The 22,846-nt window shown below is 39.3% G+C and overlaps 1 protein-coding gene across 4 annotated transcripts in view; it reads left to right on the top strand.

Moving 5' to 3' along the window:
• rnf24 (ring finger protein 24) overlaps window positions 1-22,846 on the top strand; it is an 83,277-nt gene that overhangs the window by 48,247 nt on the left and 12,184 nt on the right. For 3 of the 4 annotated variants that reach the window (XM_062980885.1, XM_062980886.1, XM_062980884.1), the window contains exons 2-4: window positions 11,458-11,607; window positions 22,059-22,101; window positions 22,767-22,808. In XM_062980885.1, the coding sequence (XP_062836955.1) occupies window positions 11,465-11,607; window positions 22,059-22,101; window positions 22,767-22,808 (228 nt within the window). In that variant the 5' untranslated portion in view covers window positions 11,458-11,464. Of the gene's footprint in view, window positions 1-7,789; window positions 8,215-11,457; window positions 11,608-22,058; window positions 22,102-22,766; window positions 22,809-22,846 lie in introns of those variants that run through there. The other variant, XM_062980883.1, reaches the window with a different exon arrangement.

The following is a 22,846-nucleotide window of genomic DNA, read 5'->3' as shown; positions in this document are numbered from 1 at the left end:
CGCAGTCTAGTGAGTGTGCCTTTGGGTAGTAAAATAATGGAGCTCATCTCCAAAGCCAGAGTTATGGGGCATCTACACTGACCATGTAATGCAGTTTCAAACCACTTTTGCCATTCACATGTGATGACATAGGAAGTCCCATAACATCTGAGGAATAGATGGCGATTGCACGAACCACAGCGCTTTTGTGAGCATTCATTGTCTTGCAACCTCCGTTTAAAGCTAGTTTGGAACTGAATTAAATGGCCAGTGTAGATGGGACCTTGGGCCAAGTGGTGCTGTATGTTCCAGAAAGCTATTCCTCTTGAGATTACAATTCAGGAGGGCGGTATTACAACGCTCTAACGCCATGGTGCATTATGTATCTCTGCATGGTGCATTGTACAATTCGGTAATGTTACCGACATTGTAATGATAACGGGAGTCGTGCAAAAAGGCTCAGTTTTCCACCTCCACAACTCAAAATGCCAGGTAAATTTACCCAAATGTTTCCGTTTTATCCACTCATTCTAGCTCCAAAACACTTCTTTTTTTGGACCCCCAAATAACTTTGTTGCAGAGCAAAAGGTCTGGCTATATTGCGAATCCCTGAGCACCAGCTACATGTATTCTTTTGACCTGCAAAATACATACAGAAGATTTCAACACAAACAATGCGGAGATAATATCTGGCCAGAGCTTATCTCAGTTACTAGAGTATGGAAAAGTTTTGGATTGCTGTGAGAAAAGGGAAGGAAAAATTCACAAAACCACTCATAACATTAGAAAGCATTTTACTTTTTAGTAATGACCGGCTGCAGCTAATTGCTTCTATTAAAGTGTCAGCACTCCACACTCACTGGGGTTGGGAATTCCATGAAAATGAAAAAAAATGCAAATAAAAATGCTATTTTTAATCTTTGAGAATAACTGTTTATGGAGAATTTTCACTGGAAGTTGACCGTAGAAATTCATTGTAAATATGACTTTGTGGTCAGCTTGCATCCAAAATTGATCGTTGCTTTGACTTGGAGGACCTAGATATTTCTGGAGAGAACATTTTAATTAAATCCACTCATAAGTGTAGACTATATAGTGGTGCATTGCAATCGTAACTTTGAAATAAGCAACCAGTGTGCTTCCTAAACCTATTTTGGAGGATGGGAACTGTTACGAGTCAGACGCCAGCCAATATAAACAACTCAGTTTATTGCAAAACAACACAAAAGAGCCTAGAAAGTAACCAAAAAGGGCTCAAAACACTTTCCCTTCAGTGTGAAATAACAATGTCCAAAAAGAACTCAGAAACCTCAACTTGGGATATAATCTGGATTATCCAGGAAAATAGTCCGGATTAAAACAAACTACGCCGAAACGGCTGGAAACTCGCTCCACCTAGAGCTTGGCAAACCCAGGAAAGCAACCAGCAACAACCCACAGCGACCAGCGACCACACCGTGCCCCAAAATGTCCTTGAAGCCAATCTGCGTCGTAAAGGAGAAGTCACAGCTGCCACGTCCGGTCCGCATCGTTAGGGAGAAGTCACAGGCATCGAGTTCCAATCCGTGTCATTAGGAGGAAGTCACAGGCATTGAGTTCCAATCCGCGTTGTTAGGGAGAAGTCACAGGCATCGTGTTCCAATCCGCGTCGTTAGGGAGAAGTCACAGGCATCGAGTTCCAGTCCGCGTCGTTAGGGAGAAGTCACAGGCATCGTGTTCCAATCCGCGTCGTTAGGGAGAAGTCACAGGCATCGAGTTCCAGTCCGCGTCGTTAGGGAGAAGTCACAGGCATCGAGTTCCAATCAGCGTCGTTAAGGAGAAGTCCCAATCACCAAATTCCAGTCCAAGGTCAATCACAAAGACCCAAAGCGACGGAGGCAAGCCGGCAGGTCCCAAAGCAGTCTTCCAAACACGTCTTCTGAAACAGAGATCCCGAAAGTGCCCAACATACACCTTGCGGATTGCAAGGTTACATTAGGAACAAACTTACTTTTATTTATAAGTCCTCCTCTCAGTTTGAGCCAGCTAACGCCCTATCTACAGCTGAACCTTGTTGCTGCAAATCCTCATCGGAGCTGGAGTCGGTCAACGCCCCACCAATCCCTCCACCAGCTGCTGCCCTTCTACGATCTCTCCAGCCAGTCCACCTTCTATCCAAACCCATAACTCCCTGAGATCCAGCTGTATCTTCGCTGTGCCATCCCTCAAATGTACCACTGCTTGTGGGTTCCTCAAAACCATCCCGGATCTCTTGAACCCTAGTCCAATCAATCACTTCACTCCCAGAGTCCGATATCCCATCCTCCTGACTCCCAGCCCCATAATCCCCTTCAAAACCCTCAAAAGATTAATCATCAGTGGGTTCCATAAGTATTTCCCGGATTCTCTTCCTTTGTTGCTCCTCATCGGAGTCTTGCTCACGAGCAGTCTTCCTGCCTCTTCGAACACAACTAGTAGTATCTCTACTCGAAGGCTCCATCACAACAGGAACGGCTCATGTCTTCCACAACCCTTTCAAAATTTGGATTAAACCTCAAAGCTGATTCACCATCCCACTGATATGGATGCTGCCCATGATGATGACCTGCTCAAATGAGAAAAATAAAATACGAGAAGAATCTGCAGTTCTGTGCTTCTATGCCTAATGCAGCTGCTCTGAAGTGTGAGCATGTTTTTGAAAGCGGCTTTTCAAAGCTACATTCATAAAGTTTTGCCATTCACAGAAAAGGATATAATTCGGCCAAAGTGTAGATGTCAAAAGGCTTCATTGTGTTTGGAAATTCAAAGTAAACTTACGTAATGCGTTAACAGGCAGGAAATAACGAGGTCCGGTCCCCCCCCCGTTTTTTCGTAATGACAGAATCCTTCCTTCCTTCCCATTCTTTCAAACTGAATAGATTCTCGCAGCGTTTTTAAGTTGCTGGTCTCCCAAGCGATGACTCACAACACTGTAATGTTTTTTCCTATCCTTTTGTCCAACGTAATGCTATGTTCCTCTTTAAGGAAATAACTTTTAGATGTGTATTGTTATTATTATTGTCTATACCTACGCAGTCAAAAAGGACATGTAATGTAAACTGAGACCCTCAGTTACGTGATATTGGAGTTAATGCTCCCCCCATTTTTTAATACAGATGATCAACAACTCAAAGAACACAGTTTCAGGTTAGCAACCTTTTCTACTTCAAACCATAGCCTGTTGTCTAGTTGCAATTATATATTCCTAAATAATGGGTGGATCAGACTTCTCACAAACTTCTTTGACACGTTATGGCACCAATCAATGTGTCTGCGGTCAATGCGCATGACAGTGCTCCATGCACATATCCTGCACCTTGAGATATGGCATGCTACCTTTCCAACTTGCAATGTATGCCTAAAAGAAAGAGATGCATTCCTTTTCTTTCTCTCTCTTTGGGCCAAGTGTGCTTTGAGAAGCAAGTCTACACTGTGATGCAGCAGCTAAAAAAGCCAATGCAGTTCTGAATTGCATCAATACGAATATAATGTCCAGGTTGAGGGGAGTCATAATCCCACTCACTTCTGCTTTGGTGAGACCTCACCTGGAATAATTTTGTGTCCAATTCTGGGCATCACAACTGAAGAAGGAGATTGTTATTGTTCAGCCCCGAATTGTGCCTGCTCCTGTCGTGGATCGTCTATTTTATTTATTTATTTATTTATTTGCAGTATTTATATTTTGCCCCTGAAGGGGATTCAGGGCAGATCACAATGCACATATACATGGCAAACATTCAATGCCATTAGACATATGACATATAGACAGACACAGGGGCAATTTAACATTTTCCAGCTTCCGGCTTCATGGGGGTATGCTGGATTCCGGCCACAGGGGGAATTGCCACTTCATTGATACTTATAACACTGAGTCCTTGATGGAGTACTTTATCATTCCTTTCTGCACACTGCTGGGAGTTTTTATGGTGTCGTAAATTAGTTAAATTAGCCTCCCTGCATAAAGTAAAGGTAAAGGTTTCCCCTGACGTTAAGTCCAGTCGTGACCGACTCTGGAGGTTGGTGCTCATTTCTAAGCCGAAGAGCTGGCGTTGGCCATAGACATCTCCAGGTCATGTGGCCGGCATGACTACATGGAGAGCCGTTACTGCATAAAGCGGTACCTAAATTTTCTACTTGACAGGTACAACTGTGTTTTGAGCTGCTTAGGTCATCAGCAAGCTAGGCTATTAAATGGTCAGGAGCTCAGTCTGACTTGGGCTTTGATCTCATGACCTCTTGGTCAGTAGTGATTTATTGCCACTGGCTACTAACCAGCTGCGCCACAGCCCAGCCTATGGGATTTCTGAGCCGGCAAGCGAACATGAGATTTTAAATCCTGAAACTGAGCAGTCTGTCTCCAGCAGTCAGTGAAGGCCACATTCCAGAAAGAGGCCCAGATGCTTCAAAAGAGTCATTCACCAGGGAAGCAAAGTCAGAGGCTGATATGAGTTCAGAGGATGAAATTTCAGATGGAGAGGATAATGAGCTGGTAGATAGGAGACTTAGTTTCCGTAAATTACAGGCTGCTCAGCAAAATCTCCGAAGGTCACAGCGCTTGTTACAGAAGAGGCTGTTATCAGGAAGTCAGGGGAAAAGGCATGATTTTATGTGTATATTAGAGAGGTCGGGGTGGTGGTGGTGGTTGGTAGCCAGTCTGGTCAACGTAATTGAGACAACAGCTCTTGCCAAGTCCTAGTCAAGCCTGCTAAGGGGATTCTAATTCCATGTCTTTGTTCGTGTTTCAAGGTTCCAAGTTTAGAGAATTTTTCCCTGAATTTTGTATTGGATATCATGCTGCCTTGTATTCCTGGTTCTTTTGTATTTGCGTGTTGGATGTCTTTTGCTTTTGAGGGTTTTGAAACTGTTCTTGTACCTTGGACCTTGTGGACTATTTCCTATATTTAGACTTTGAAGTTTTTACTATTTTTGCTGATCTTCTTTATAAATATTCTTCAATAAACTGCTTAGCTGATTTAACTTGGACTGGAGTGTGGTGGTTCAGTACAGAGGTGCTTCCTGCCCTAGAGTACAACAGAGATGGATAAGTTAGAAAGTGTCCAAAGAAGGGTGACCAGAATAGACAAAGGTCTGAAAATCATGAATCTCATTGAGAAATGGGATAGGGAACTTTCATATGTTTATCTTGAAGGTTAAATGCTACCATGTTTAAATATTTACAAGGAAGTCATACTGAAGATAAAGCAAGGTTGCTTTCTGCAGCTCCAAAAACACAAGACACAAATTACACGAAAAGAGATTCCACCTAAACATTAGGAAGAGCTCCCTGATGGAAAGAGTTACTGTAGAGTCTCGCTTATCCAACATAAACGGGCCGCCAGAACGTTGGATAAGTGAAAATGTTGGATAATAAGGAGGGATTAAGGAAAAGCTTATTAAATGTCAAATTACATTATAATTTTACAAATTAAGCACCAAAACATCATGTTTGACAACAAATCTGCCACTTGTTTGGGAATGTGGCTGCACTTGTGTTGTTGTTGTGTGTGTTGGCCCGCTGCACATTGCTGCCTAGAGAAACCGTTGTGGATCCGGGTGGGAGGCAGACTACGTTGGATAATAGAGAACTATGCATAAGCAAAGGTTGGATAAGCGAGACTTTACTGTATTAGATGGTGGAATATGCTGCTTGGGAGTGTAATGGAGTTTCTGAATATTTTTCAATGGACATCTCTCCGGAGTGGTTCCATTGTGTCTGATGGTAGACTAAGGTTGTGTTGTCGAAGGCTTTCATGGCTGGGATCCCAGGGTTGTTGTATGTTTTCCGGGCTGTATGGCCATGTTCCAGAAGTATTCTCTACTGACGTTTCGCCCACATCTATGGCAGGCATCCTCAGAGGTTGTGAGATATGGAGAAACTAAGCAAGGAAGGTTTATATATCTGTGGAAAGTCTAGGGCAGGGGTCCCCAAACTAAGGCCCGGGGGCCGGATTCGGCCCTCCAAGGTCATTTACCTGGCCCCCGCCCTCAGTTTTATAATATAATATTTTTATATCAGTTTTAATAATATGATATATTGTATATACATATAATATTGATAATAATAATATGTTATACAATATAATACTTATAATAATACCATATAATAATAATATGTTATATATTGCATATTATATAATAGTATAGTGGTATAGTTCAATATAGTATCATTTTAAATAATATAATATATTGTATATACATGTAATATTGATAATAATATTATAATGTTATACAATATAATACTAATAATAATAATACCATATAATAATATTAATTGTATATTACATATAATGTTACAGTATAGTGGTATATTTCAATATAGTAATATATAATGCTAATATTGTGCTATGATATTAATATAATATATTGTATGTACATACAGCTGCTCTGAGTCCCCTTCGGGGCAAGAAGGGCGGGATATAAATGTAGTTAATAAGTGTAGTAAATGAATAAATAAATAATTTTAGACTTAGGCCCAAAGTCTGAAATGTCTTGAAGGCTCACAACAACAACAATCCCAATTCACTTGACTATCTCATTGGCCAGTAGCAGGCCCACACTTTCCATTGAAATCCTGATAGGTTTATGTTGGTTAAAATTGTTTTCATTTTTAAATATTGTATTGTTCTTTCGTTGTTGTTATTGTTGCACTACAAATAAGACATGTGTAGTATGCATAGGCGTTTGTTTGTATTTTTTTTCAAATGATAATTCGGCCCCTCCACAGTCTGAAGCAGGGGTCCCCAAACTTTTTAAGCAGAGGGCCAGTCCACAATCCTTCAGACTGTTGAGGGGCCGAATTATCATTTGGAAAAAAAAAATTCCTATGCATACTGCACATGTCTTCTCTGTAGTGCAACAACAACAACAACAACAATGAAAGAACAATACAATATTTAAAAATTAAAACAATTTTAACCAACATAAACCTATCAGGATTTCAATGGAAAGTGTGGGCCTGCTACTGGCCAATGAGATAGTCAAGTTAATTAGGATTGTTGTTGTTGTTGTTGTTGTTGTTGTTGTTGTGTGCCTTCAAGTCATGTCAGACTTTGGCCGAGCCCAAGTCTAAAATTATTTATTTATTTACTACATTTATTTACTACATTTATATCCCACCCTTCTCACCCCGAAGGGGACTCAGAGCAGTTGTATGTACATACAATATATTATATTATTAGCATAACACAATATTAGCATTATATATTACTATATTGAACTATACCACTATACTATTATATAATATGTAATATATAACATACAATTAATATTATTATATGGTATTACTATTAGTATTATATTGTATAACATAAGATTATTATCAATATTATATGTATATACAATATGTTATATTATTAAAACTGATATAAAAATATTATATTATAAAACTGAGGGCGGGGGCCAGGTAAATGACCTTGGAGGGCCGCATCCGGCCCCCGGGCCTTAGTTTGGGGACCCCTGGTCTGAAGGATTGTGGACCGGCCCTCTGCTTCAAAAGTTTGAGGACCCCTGGTCTAGGGTGTGAGAAGAACTCTTTGTCAGTTGGAAAGCCAGTGTGAATGTTGCAGTTAATCACCATAATTAGCATTGGAAAGGTTCATCTCCTGGCTTTTCCTGCCTGGGGGCACCCTTTGTTCAGAGTCATTAGCTGCCCTTGGAACTCTTCTGTTCTAAGGTTGGTTTGGATGACCTTTGGGGGTCTCTTCCAACAGTATGATTCTAAGGGGAAGCAAGAAATGCTGCTTGCAATCTGTCAAACAGCTGGGCACCCCATTGAGAGAGCCACGGCTGTCAAAGCTCACTTTTATGACGCTTGTAATTTTCCTCTGTCTGTATCAGATGGCGAGTGGAAATCTCCTCCTTCCCCTCCCCTGTGCAAATCCAAAACCACGCCTGGAAACAAAAGGAAAAAGCCTGCCCGTGCCTTATAGGATCATTCATTCCAGACAACCGAGAGAGGAATCGGTTCCCAGACTCCAATGGTCTTGGAGGACGGCCAAACCGAGCTCGGCAATTGAAGCTTGGCATTTTATTTTTTTTGGTTTTCCCCAAGAGGGAATTTCTGCCGGATGAGCGTCTGTCGCTTAGCGGCTGCCAAAAGGACATTCTTATAATTTGCCCGAAGCTGCCTGGAAGATCGTTTCCCCCTCCTAGAACAATACAAAAACCTATGTTCGTGCTTTCCGCCTTCCTTCCCATCATCACGATGCCGCACAGCATGTAAGTCTAATGGTGCAGTCATGATTTTATTTGTGCCGCTTTCTGCCGCCTCCTCGGTTTTCCTTCAAAAAGGACTTGCTTAAATGTCTAGGAAAGGAAAGACTGAGCAAAGAAGGTATTCGGAGATGTAGAAGTTTGTGTTCCTCTGCTTTGTTTTGTTTGCACTTTGGTCATACTTTGGCTTACCTGGATTCCTGAATTCTTTAACCGTATTGCTCTTGATCTATCCCTCCATCCTTGATACGTCCTTCAGTACTCTTAATTTTGAAATTGGGAATGTGTAGGGTTGAGGAAGAAGGTTGCCTGTGATAGCAAAAATGGGTCAGATACCTATAAGACCTTACCTATATATACCTGTGCTTTGTGCTTAATTCCAACAGTGCATCTGAAGGAGTTGATAGAAATCTGTGTAGTTAAAATAAACCAGGTGGTCTTAAAGGTGTTGCTAGATTCCTTTCCCTCTTCTTTATATCTTGTACTTACTCTGACTGCAGTAGAGTCTCGCTTATCCAACATTCTGGATTATCCAACACAGTTTGCCTTTTAGTAGTCAATGTTTTTGTAGTCAGTATTTTCAATACATTGCAATGTTTTGGTGCTAAATTCGTAAATACAGTAATTACTACATAACATTGCCATGTATTGAACTGCTTTTTCTCTTGATTTGTTGTAAAACATGATGTTTTGGTGCTTAATATGTAAAATCATAACGTTATTTGACATTTAATAGGCTTTTCCTTAATCCCTCCTTATTATCCAACATATTCGCTTATCCAACATTCTGCCAGCCCGGTTAGCTTGGATAAATGAGACTCTACTGTATCTTGTACTTACTCTGACTGCAGTAGAGTCTCGCTTTTCCAACATTCTGGATTATCCAACATAGTCTGCCTTTTAGTAGTCAATGTTTTTGTAGTCAATATTTTCAATACATTGCGATGTTTTGGTGCTAAATTCGTATATACAATAATTGCTACATAACATTGCTGTCTATTAACTACTTTTTCTGTTGCTTTCTTGCAAAACATGATGTTTTGGTGCTTAATTTGTAAAATCATAACGTAATTTGATATTTAATAGGCTTTTCCTTAATTCCTCCTTATTATCCAACATTTTTGCTTATCCAACATTCTGCCAGCCCATCTGTTGGATAAGTGAGACTCTACTATTTGATTGTTCCATCCATTACTTTCTACTCTTGAATGGCAGTAGTTTTCCAGACCCTTTGTCAAAGGAGAGTCGTTTGCATTACCTGCAACCTGACTCTTCAAACTGCTGCCAGGTGCCGAGGGAGCATCTCTACTGTAGACTTAACTCAGTTTGAAACCACTTTAACTTCCATGGCTCAATGCTATGGAATCCTGGGAGCTCTAGTTTGGCACAGTCTTTAGCCTTGTGTTGTCGAAGTCATTCAGGGCCGGAACACTGGGTTGCTGTGAATTTTCCGGGCTGTATGGCCATGTTCCAGAAGCATTCTCTCCTGACGTTTCACCCACATCTATGACAGGCATCCTCAGAGGTTGTGAGGTTTGTTGGAAACTAGTCAAGTGGGGTTTATGTATCTCTGAAATAATGTCTAGGGTGGGAGAAAGAACTCTTGTCTGTTGGAGGCAAGTGTGAATGTAGCAGTTAATCACCTTGATTAGCATAGAAAAGGCTTGCAGCTTCAAAGCCTGGCTGATTCGTGTGGGGAAAATGTATGTCAGGAGAGAATGCTTCTGTAACATAGCCATACAGCCCAGAAAACTCACAGCAGCCCATCTTTAGCCTTCTCTAACAAAGGGTGTTAGTGCCTCAACAAATTACAAATCCTAGAATTCCATAGCATTGAGCCATGGCAGTTCAAGTGGCGTCAGACTGCATTAAGTCTACAGTGTTGTTGCACCCTGGCTCTGGCTATTTCCATATGCAAAGCATGTGCTGTACCCACATGCAAAGTAGGTGTTTCCATCAGATCTTGGCTGCAATTTGAGCCATGGCCTCTCCATGTTGGACCTATGCTTGAATCCATGCATTAAAGTGACTCTTGATCCATGGGCCCATGCTTGAATCCGTGCATGACTCGTTCCCTCTTATTTTCTGCTGCCCTGGGGACTATGATATGGAGCAGTGGATTCAAATGGCAGGGAAATAACATCCAACCTAAACATTGGGAATAACTTTTTGACAGTAATTGCTGTTCTGCAGTGGAATATGCTGCCTTGGAGTGTCCTTCTCTGGAGGTTTTTAAGCAGAGGTTGGATGGCCATCTGTTGGGAGTGCTTTGATTGTGTCCTGTGTGGCAGAAAGGGGTTGGACTAGATGGCCCTTGGGGTGTCTTACAACTCTAGAATTGTATGATCAGACACAATATATTTTCATTCTTCTGTTTCGCAGGTGTGTCTTTTGGAAAGATTTCGTGCAATGGAGAGAGTCATTATTGTGTTCCTTTGAATGTAAAATCATGGGGTTATTATGTGTTTCCGGGCTATATGGCCATGTTCCAGAAGTATTCTCTCCTGACGTTTCGCCTACATCTATGGCAGGCATCCTCAGAGGTTGTGAGGCATATACCTCACAACCTCTGAAGATGCCTGCCACAGATGTGGGCGAAACGTCAGGAGAGAATACTTCTGGCATATACCTCACAACCTCTGAAGATGCCTGCCATAGATGTGGGCGAAACATCAGGAGAGAATACTTCTGGAACATGGCCATACAGCCCGGAAACACACACAACAACCCTGTGATTCCGGCCATGAAAGTCTTCGACAACACAAAATCATTCATGGTCTACAAATTGACAGGCAAAATCTTCAGTCACTCAAGGGAACGACTCCTGTCATTACTTTTGTGTGTTATTATGTGTTTCATGTTGATTTCGACTCTTATCATATAATTTTCTGATCTTGTTGTATTCAAAGGAGGTTTTCCATCATCTTGTGACTTGTCCAAAATCTCCTAGTACATTTCCATTGACAAGTGGGGATTCGAGCCCAGGTCAAACTCTTATCTTTATATTTCACTTCTCCTGCGTCAAAAGCATATTCTCTCATTGTTTTTCCTGGTTTTTCGTAGTATTTTTATTTTGCTTTTGTATGTGCCCTTGAGTTTGGAACCTGATTTTGTTTAGAAAAGCCTTTTGTCATGATGGTTAACTCATCACAGTGTTTGGTATAGAACACCTATGGATTTGCTGAAGTGGTGTGTTGTGCAAGACTTTAGAACACAATTAATTCTCTTTGTTTCCTTCTTTCTTTGCAGACCATCCATGAGCTCAGATTTCCAGCATTACAGTTTCAGGATGCCAAACATTGGATTCCAGAACCTGCCTCTGAACATATACATTGTGGTCTTTGGCACTGCCATCTTCGTCTTCATCCTTAGCTTACTCTTCTGCTGCTACCTGATCAGGTGAGTCAAACATGTTTCTGCATAACAAAGGGCGCGTCTACGCCGTGGAATTAATGCAGTTTGACACCACTTTGACTCCATGGAACAGTACTATGTAATTCTGGGAGTTGCAGTTTTGGTAGGTACAAAACTACCACTCCCAGGATTCTATAGCATTTAGCCACAGTTAAAGTGGTATCAAACTGCATTAATTCTACAATATAGATGCACCCATATTCTGCTGAGTGTCACCAAACACTTTCTGGCTTTGGCTGCAATAGACAAATAGAGTTGTTTCCTCCTCCATAACTGGCTTGAAATTCTAATAAAAATGCAGGCGTCTGTTTTCTATGGCGGTGTTTACACATCCCCGAAGGTGCGGCACAACCGCCAGGTGGTTTCCCTAGAGATTGTTTGTTCCTGAGACCACAGACCAAGAAGTCGGTTGTGAGACTTGTGCTGGAGGAAACAGAAAGATTGATCACCATAGTCCTGGACTAACAAAGATTTGGAGGCTTGGAAAGGGCTATAACTCAGTAGTGAAGCACTTGCTTCCCATGCAAATAACAATAATATTAATATCCATGTTCAATCCCTAGGCGCACAAATAATATTTCCAAGCAGCCATTGATGGGAAAGACTTGGGGGGCATCTACAGCGGAGCTTTCCAACCATTTTGTGTTGGTGACATACCTTTTTAGACTAATAATAATAATAACAACAACTACTACTTTATTTTTGTATGCCACCATCATTTCCCCGAAGGGACTTGCATCATTTCACAACACAGTAATTGAGTTTTACTAGCAAACCAGATGATAAACCAGGCATGGGCAAACTTTGGGCCTCCCGGTGTTTTGGACTTCAACTCCCACAATTCCTAACAGCCTACCGGCTGTTAGGAATTGTGGGAGTTGAAGTCCAAAACACCGGGAGGGCCAAAGTTTGCCCATGGCTGTGATAAACTCTTATAAGAGAGACGCACGGACACATAAACTTATATAACGAAATGTATGGAGATATAACACACACACACTTATATATATATATATAAATATATAAAAAATTTATTGCTTCTTTCTCAGACTCAAAAGTTCACGCAACACACCGCAACCAACACACTTAATATGTCTTGACACACAGTTTGGAAAACTCTGATTTGCATTGTAGAATTAATGCAGTTTGAGACCACTTTAATTGCCATGGCTCGGTGCTAGGGAATCCTTGAAATTATAGTTTTACAAGGTTATTATTTATAATAATAACTTTATTTTTGTATGCCGCCATCATCTCCCCAAAAGGACTTGCATCATTTCACAACACAGTAATTGAGTTTTATCAGCAAGCCAGATGATAAAGCAGGCGTGGGCACACTTGGGCCCTTCTCTGCCAAAGAGTGCTGGTGCCCCGCCAAACTACAACTCTCATAATTCCATAGCATTGAGTCATAGTATTTAAAGTGGTGTCAAACTGCATTAAATCTACAGTGTAGATGCAGCCCCGGGAAGCTGCTCTTTGGTCCCAATCGAGTTGGGTTTCTCAACCTGGAACAAGAGGTTGCCATTGAAAATAATATAGTTGAATATCCAGATTTGCTGGTTGAACTTTTGCATATTTGATCATTCATATATTTGATTAAAATCTCTGGGAATGTCTTGCAGCAGAAATTTATTATTTTTGATTGTTTAAAAATCCCTGTAATTACATAATATAGCCACTTTTCGTAAGTCAAGTGTACCTTTCTGTATCAATATATAGTTCTCCCTCCACATTTGCTGAGATCAGGGTCTCAAGAGTTGCAGAAAAAACTAAGAATTAAAAATAAGCATTTTCTAAAAACTAAGACTAATACCTCTCTAAGGCCACTTTTACACAGCTGTATAAAATCCACATTTAACTGAATTATATGGCAGTGTGATAACGCAGTTCAAGGCAGATATTGTGGATTATCTGTCTTGATATTCTGGCATATATAGCTGTGTAGAAGGACCCTAAGTATCTCTAGATCCTCCAGCACGGCTTTATGGGAAAATTCTATTAGAAATCTAGACATTCCCAGAGAGAACATTGCAATCAAATTTGCAAATAATCAAATACACCAAAGTCAAACCCACAATATGGAGGGCCAACAATGCGGTGATAACCAAATTCTCCTAATTTCCTTGCAATCAGGCCAAGCCTTGAAACCTTTCTCAAGGCCAGAATAAAACTTTATGCCAAGTTTTCTTTTTAAGTCGGTTTTCCTTTTAAGTCAGTTTTACAACACAGATGGAGACAGGAAGAACTTTCTGACATTTCTTCTTTAATGTTTTGAAACATCCCTTTTCGACATCAGGAACTCATTTTCACCCCTCTCTTCTTGGTGCTCAAAATCCGGTTTATTGTGTCCAAACGTTGACCCTTCTGGTCTTGTGCAAACAGAGAAGTAAGTGCTCAGAGCTGCATTTATCTCTTCTGCTTGGCATTTTGATATCTGGCTCCTCTTGTTTCTGATCTTTCAGAAATGTGCACTCCAGTCCCCTTTTTCAGAGCAAAATGAACTATTTGCCCGCTTATTGGATATTAATTTAAGTGAAGTGGTTGCTTTGATGTTTTATCAGGCAGATTTTTTGTTTTTTTTTAAACAGGTGCTTTCTTCAGATGATGAATTATTGTTTCTATTATTTAAGCCTTTTTTTTCTTTGGTGCAGGGTAAAATTGCATAAAGTTTCTGATTTCCCCCTGATTGTTGAAGTATTGTTTGTTTGTTTGTTTATTTAAATATAGACTGCATATACACTGTAGAATTAGGGTTTTATTTTTATCGTGTCAGAAGCGACTTGAAAACATACTTCCAAGTCGCATATGGTGTGAGAGAATTGGCCGTCTACAGAGACGTTGCCCAGGGGATGCCCGGATGTGTTATCATCCTGGTAGGAGGCTTCTCTCATTTCCCCGCAAGCTAGAGCTTACAGACAGGAGCTCACCCCATCTCACTGATTCGAACCGGCAACGTTCAGGTCAGCAACCCAATCTTCAGGTCAGCAGTTCAGTTGGCACAAGAGTTCAACCCATTGAGCTACCACGGCTCCTCCTCTCAGGGTACATCTACACCATGGAATTAACGCAGTTTGGCACCACTTTAATTGTCATGGTTCAATGCTATGGGATCCTGGGAATTGTAGTTTTGGTGAGGCACCAGCACTTTCTGGTAGAGAACATTTGTAAAACTACAGCTCCCAATGTTGGATAATAAGGAGGGATTAAGAAAAAAGCCTACTAAACATAAAATTACATTATGATTTTACAAATTAAGCACCAAAACATCATGTTTTACAAAAAAATTGTCAGAAAAAGCAGTTCAATACACAGTAATGTTATGTAGTATGTAATTACTGTATTTATGAATTTAGCACCAAAAAATTTGTTTACTACAAAAACATTGGCTACTAAAAGACAGACTGCCTTGGATAATACAGAACATTGGATAAGTGAAGCTTGGATAAGTGAGACTCTACTGTACGTTAATTTTGAAGTATAGAGGTACCCCAGACCAAAGTGCCTCCAACTCTGTGCAAAAAATAATAATAAAGACTTCAAGCAAAGGGATGGGGTTTGGTCACTGATCCAACAAAGTGTTGCAGTTGCATCCTCCTTCCCAAAGAAAGCATTCTTCTCCACTATTTGTCTTCCTTTTCCACCCAACTGTTATTCTATATCCTCTATTTACCTAGAATGCTCAGTCTTGTTTGACCTGTTCTGGAGTGACTGATAGTTATCTTCATTTATACGTCCATTCGTTCATGTGTGTTTATTTTGCAAGACACAACAGCTCTCCCCAAGCAAGCAGAGAGACTCGTAATGTTCAGTGCTCGCATTTTGGTAGACCACTAGGACGTATGGTGGTCTCCAGGTCAGGCTTGGAGTACATTTTTCCTGAAATCCTAGAGTTGAGAATAACCAGATTAGAAGGGTCTCATCCATCATTCCATGTTGTCTTATGAGTCCTCAGTTGAACTCATTCAGTAGGTGGTAGACCCACTAGGACATACATAAAGTCTTCATGCAGAGCTTGGAAGGTATCCTTCCTGAAATCCCGGTTAGCCATTGCTTCCAGAGTTGAGATTAACCTGGTTTGAAGGATCTATGGATCTGACTTGACATCCCATATTGTGGGGTTGTTGTGTGTTTTCCGGGCTGTATGGCCATGTTCAATAATAATAATAATAATAATAATAATAATAATAATAATAATAATAATAATAATTTGGAAGTAATAGAAATTGATAAAATCACGATCTGCCAACTGCAAAAGGCCACCCTACTGGGATCTTCACGCATCATCCGAAAATACATCACACAGCCCTAGACACTTGGGAAGTGTTCGACTTGTGATTTTGTGATATGAAATCCAGCATGTCTATCTTGTTTGCTGTGTCATACAACGTCGTTGTGTCAATAATAATAATAATAATAATAATAATAATAATAATAATAATAATATGTTTTTGTGGAAGGGACATCCTGCAGCACATTTTGCTCTAGTTTTCCTGTGAATATGTCATAGAATCTTAACTAATGCGACATAGTTTGTGCCACAAAAACAAAGTTTCTGGAGTAGAACAACTACAGTAGAGTCTCGGCAGAATGTTGGATAAGCAAATATGTTGGATAATAAGGAGGGATTAAGGAAAAGCCTATTAAACATCAAATTAGGTTATGATTTTACAAATTAAGCACCAAAACATCATGGTATACAACAAATTTGACAGAAAAGGTAGTTCAATATGCAGTAATGCTATGTAGTAATTACTGTATTTATGAATTTAGCACCAAAATATCACGATATATTGAAAACATTGACTACAAAAATGCGTTGGATAATCCAGAACGTTGGATAAGCGAGACTCTACTGTACTGTCAAAGTAAGGAGCGCACAATTAAACAGGAAGTAACAAGTCAGGAACCAAAAAAAAAATCAACTTTTTGTTACATAGTGCAATGGAACAACAAATGTGCATTTCGAAGTAGGTTTGCTGAGAGTTTCTTCTCTTTTCCCTTCTCATAAGTGACATACATATTTCGTGCCCAAGGAATGGTTTGCATCTGTCATCTCCACTTCTCAGATGCACGCTGCTACTCGAAAGGTGACGAAAGAGACTTGGATGCCTAATGTGAACAAAAGTGGGACGATCCTCTTTGCAAAACCTTGGCCCCTTCCAAAGTTGGAATTGTTGAACTGAGTTTTCGATAGGGATCTTTAGGGGAGATGTGTTGAGAAATTTGAGACGTTCCACATGCATGACCCAGAAGCAATTTGGGATGGGGAATCCCATGATGCTTGTTCAGCAGGCAATGTTCTGGTTCCAGTTGAGTTGGGAACAAAGGCTTTCATTGTGCAGACTCCGGTTTATTAGCCCCTATTGTGAAGTCTCTCTACTCAGCCCTGCTGAGCTTGAAACAACTTTTTTTTTCGAAATAATTATCAACTCAGCAAGGACTCTGCATGTTTTGTCCCTCTGAGCAAAATGAGAGAATGGCCAGGAGACCCTCCGTTGTCCACAGTTTGACCATCCATGGCTTGAACTTGTTTCACAATAAGTGTCCAAAAAGTAGACCATGTTTTGGCCAGCTTATATAAGCAGTACCAATGTTCTATGCTATTCCATATAATGGGACTTGAGCATCCAGATTTGGGGATCCACAGGGGATCCTGGATCCCAACTCCAGTTGATAACTGCCCTGGTTTTTATTGCCTTTTCTGAATTTTGGATTGTAATGTATGTTATTATTTATTGTATTGTTAAATTGTGCTATGATATGTTGTTTTATATTTTGTCATATTGTATGGTTTTGGGCGTGGCCCCATGTAAGCCGCCCCGAGTCCCCATTGGGGAGATGGTGGTGGGGTATAAATAAAGTTTTTATTATTATTATTATTATTATTATTATTATTATTATTATTATTATTATTATTATAACGGGGTCCCACTGTACTTGCATTGCTTCTGCTATAAGTTTTACACAGAAAGGATAGGTAGGTCAGCATTTTTTGTGTTCTGTCAAATATATATAAAATGTTATCAATTTTTGTGTGGAATATTTTCAAGTTATGGGTAGTTGAATCCATGGATGAAAAATTTGTGGATGCATACGACTGACTGTTATGTTTTTTGGATCCCCAGTTGATTGAATCCATGGATCTGGTTGGCCAATCTTCTGCCAACAGAATCAGGGATTCCCTTTTCTTTCCAAGATTTTGATCTCTTTGGAAACCTTCTCTAAAAGGCTTACAAACCTCCTGGAGTGGTTTATGTGGGAAGGAAAGAAGTCCACAGTCTTAATTCTAAAACAATGGATTTATCAAATTCTAGCTTTGTATTATTATTATTATTATTATTATTTTTTTTTTTATTACATTGTATGACACAGCAGTCAAGATAGATATGCTGGATTTTGTATCACAAAATCACAAGTTGAACACTTCCCAAGTGTTTAGGACTGTGTGATGTATTTTCGGATGATGCACGCAGATCCCAGTATGGTGGCCTTTTGCAGTTGGCAGATTGTAATTTTTATTTAATTATTGTAATTTTATTATTATTATTATTATTATTTGATACACAACAAGATTAGTACACAGCAAAACAAGATAACTATGCTGGCTGTTGTATTGGATCACATGTTGGACACTTCCCAAGTGTCTAGGACGATGTGGTGTATCGGCGAATAATACTTGCAGATCCAAGTTGGGTGGCCTTTTGCAGCTGACAGATACGGTAATTTTATCAGTGCCAATTGTTTTTAAGTGCCGGCCAAGGTGTCGATCACCACTGGGACCATATTTACTGGCTTGTGCCAGAGTCTTTGCAATTCAATCTTTAAATCCTCATATCGTGCCAGCTTTTCTAGTTGTTTCTCTTCAATCCTGCCATCACCTGAGATTGCAACATCGGCAATCCATACTTTGTTTTTTAACACAATCATGAGGTCAGGAGTATTATTATCCATAAGGAGAGAAAAAGCAGCCTGCATCACCACCATCGTCATTATATTTATTTTCTCTTAAAGAGAATCAAAACGGTAAACATTAGTAAAAACAATACAATACACATTATACTTAACCTCTTAGAGGTGATGAGTTTACTTTAATTTCATGGATGCTCTTCTCACATCTCTCCAGTTGTTGACACCTTCTCATTTCACATCAGATGCCTTTGGATGGAGAAGGTCCAACTGTGGATTAAGAATGCAAAGCGCTTTGGATGGGTTGATTACACTATGTCACCAAATTTGGAAAAAAATATGTTCCTGGTTTGAAAGTGTTGTTTCCTGTTTAATTATGTGGTATTTACTTTGAAAGTTTCTACTCCAGAAACTTTGTTTTTGTGGCTGCCACAAAAATATGTCGAATTGTTTGAAACTCAGTGAGATTATTAATTGAAAAACTAGAGCAAAATGGTCTGCGGGATGTCTTGAAAAAATAATGTTTTGCAGTTTAATAAACTTTTCCCATGTTTTTATGATGGAACCAATTAGGAAATGACATTTATAACCCAGGAACAAAAGTCGTGTTACATAGTGTTATTTCCAAGTCAAATGGGCCACAGATTAAACAAGTTGTTCTGTGTTCCTTTTGCTAAAGATCGGATATAGCCACATCCCACGAGGATAGACGCTGGTTCTCTTTCTCTGCTCAGACCCTCCTTGTACAAATGCAGAGGCTGGGACCACAACGTCCCACAAAGACGACATTCTGCCCATTCATGATAGGAAGAGAATATCTGGTTTGAAATGGAGACACGCGTCTTCATTCTGAATTGTGCTTGATTTGTCCATAGGTTTCTGTTACGGAGTGTGAATAGGCTTTTGGAAACAGCCAGGAAAGGTGGAAGGTACAGCCTTCGCTGGACTGTACCATTTCAGTTTGGAACGAGATGGAGTTGGCATTGTTTTGGTCACTTCTCTGTACTTTGGAAACAAAATGCAGTCTGGCTGGAAAAAGTTTGATTTTGTGAGGTTATGTAGTTTTAAAAGTATTTTAATAATTTTATGTTCCATGTCACAAAATATTTATTTAATTACTTTTAATATTCATACTAGTGTATATACATACCCAGCGTTGCCCAAGTTAGGCATTTTGTAGAGCCATTCGTTAGAAATACTTGTTGGCTTTTCGATTCTTTGAAAAATGCATACCCGTATAATGGGACCTTTTATAAAATTATACAGCTGATATGCTGCAAGTTTCATTAGCTCAAGACCTGATCAAGCTGGTATCCGTGTCAAATTTGGTCCAGATCCATCAATCCATGTAGTAGCCTTTGTGGATCTATTCTTTAGGATTTTAATGCATTTGCTCTGTTTTTGTTGTTAGCCACCTTGAGTCCCTATATTGGGGGAAAGCAGGATAAAAATAAAGTAAATAAATAATAAAAGGGGTGTATACATGCAGTATTTATCATTTATTTACAGTAGATTCTCACTTATCCAAGCCTCGCTTATCCAACATTCTGGATTATCCAACGCATTTTTGTAGTCAATGTTTTCAATACATCGTGATATTTTGGTGCTAAATTCGTTAATACCGTAATTACAACATAACATTACTGCATATTGAACAACTTTTTCTGTCAAATTTGTTGTATAACATGAAGTTTTGGTGCTTAATTTGTAAAATCATAACCTAATTTGATGTTTAATAGGCTTTTCCTTAATCCCTCCTTATTATCCAAGATATTCGCTTATCCAAGCTTCTGCTGGCCCGTTTAGCTTGGATAAGTGAGACTCTACTGTATTTCCGATATTTCTACCCCCGCCCTTCTCCCCGAGGGGACCCTATTTATCCATAGGGATAAATAATGCTATGTGACAAAATTTGAAAATAAATTCTGTTCCTGGTTTGAAAGTGCTATTTCCTGTTTAATTGTGTGGTGCTTACTTTGAAAGTACAGTAGTTGTTCTACCCAGAAACTTAGTTTTTGTGGCACAGACTGTGTTGAATTGATTGAGACTTGGTGATGAGATATTCATTGAAAAACTAGAGCAAAATGTGCTGCAGGATGTCCTTCCCACAACAACGAAGTTTGGGCAGTTTAATAAACTTTTTCCATGTTTTTCTGATAGAACCAATAATGACATTGATAACCCAGGAACAAAAATTATGTTACATAGTGTAATCTCGTATGGATATGTATTTAATGGAGGCAAAATACCATAAAAGGGCTACATTGGAGTGTATAAAGTATAATATGAATTGCATGACTCACATAACGGGCCCCCACGGTTTCACTTATCCACATCCAACAAATTAGGTCCGCTATAGAAATGATCTGTGACAACTTCTAGGGGACATTGTTCATTTCAATAGGGTTTGCTATTATCCACAGTTTCCTGTTTCCACTAGTAAGTTCAGGAACATATATTTCCTTGGGATATGTGGCCCATGGGCTGTATAGTACGAATCCCATGGATGTGAGTTTTGTATTGTATGGACCACATGGACTGTTTTTGTGGATTGCCCCAAAATGCCTCCAAATTTGTCTTTGGAGGGCATTTTCACCACATTTTGGGACCTCCAGATCAGGTCTAGAAGAGCTTGCACCAGTATCTCTGTATCTTCTGGGGAAATATTTCTTTCCCACCAGTTTTTGCAAGCATCACCTGGGTGGAAATTTGCGGTCGGAGAAGGGAAGTCATACAGACCTTCTTTTGCATTTTAACGTCACGGGATTCAAAACGAAAAAAGAAAGCAGAAGCGTCCAACACCTGTAGATCTTTTGCACTGGATTATTATTTTTATTAATGCAAACAACCAGCCAGCAGTTGCGTTTCACAGGAAACTCTTAATTTGTATGTGTGTCGTAGTTGACAAAATGCAAGAGGCAGACAGAGAAAGAAGAAAAGGCTTTTCAAGATGAGGAAGGGGCACAAAATAGTGTTTCGATCCAAAGACATAGGTCTTTATTGGATATTAATTCTGGGGAGCGGGGCATCATGTGCAGCTCTTTAATGTTGCTTTTTTGACTTCTGAAGACCCCAACCGTTCCCACAATTAATCCCAACTTTTCATTAAAATATCAGTATGGTTTTGGGGGGCATTTTTAACCCTCTAAACCAGTTAGAAAGTTCCAAAATACAAGGAGACATTTAAAAAAATGAAATGCACAGATATAGGATGGGTGACACCTGGCTTGAAAACAGCCCATTTGAAAGGAATCTAGAACACAAGCTGAACTTGAGTCAATACAGTGATGCTGCAGCTAAAAAAGCCAATGCGATTCTAGGCTGCATCAATAGGAGGATAGTGTCGAGGTGGAAGGAAGCAACGTCTGCAGCAATGTTCTGAAATGCAGGAAGCATTTTACCATGCAAGTCGCTGGTTATATTATTTCCTACGGTGGTGTTGCCAATGTACTATATTTAGCTGGTTTTTAAAAAAAATTAAAATTGAATTAAAATTTAAAAATATTTTTTTTGTTCTTGAATTCTAGGCTGAGACATCAAGCCCACAAAGAACTATACGCTTACAAACAGGTAAGTTATTGTTATTTTTAGTTTTCTTTCTATTTTTTGTGTAAATTTGCTTGCCTTTTAAACTATAATCTACACAGTAGAAGGAATCCAGTGTGACACCACTTTAACCACCATGACTCAATGATAATAGAATTTTGAGAGTTGTAGTTTTAACAGGGCTTTCAGTCTCCTCGTCCAAAAAGTTCTGGGACCTCACCAAACTACATATCCTGCAATTCTGTCACATAGAGCCATGGCAGTTAAAGTGCTGCATTAATTCCAAATTTAAAGCTCCTTTGAAGTTCGGGCTGAAACCCAGAGTGGAGTCTCTGTCCCCCTGACATGGAACATACCAGCCAAAAACTACAGTTTTACTATTTTAAAATGATAATAATAATTGTTGCTGCCATTGTTATTATTGATAGCAATAGTATTCTTTCCAAAAACTACATTTTTAATATTTTAAAATAATAATAATAATAATAATAATAATAATAATAATAATAATAATTATTATTATTATTATTATTATTGTTACTGTCATTGTTATTATTGGTAGCATTAGTATTATTTCCAAAAACTACATTTTTAATATTTTAAAATGATAATAATAATAATTGTTAATGTCATTGTTATTATTGATAGCATTAGTATTCTTTCTTAACATCCTTTTCTTTTTTTTGCAGGTTATCCTAAAGGAAAAAGTCAAAGAACTCAACTTACATGAGGTAAGCTGCTATTCTTCTTCGTGGTCTCTGAAATAGCA

The sequence above is a fragment of the Anolis carolinensis genome, chromosome 5, assembly GCF_035594765.1.
Source record: "Anolis carolinensis isolate JA03-04 chromosome 5, rAnoCar3.1.pri, whole genome shotgun sequence".
Classification (NCBI taxonomy): Eukaryota; Metazoa; Chordata; class Lepidosauria; order Squamata; family Dactyloidae; genus Anolis; species Anolis carolinensis.
This window is presented reverse-complemented; position numbering and strand designations above follow the sequence as displayed.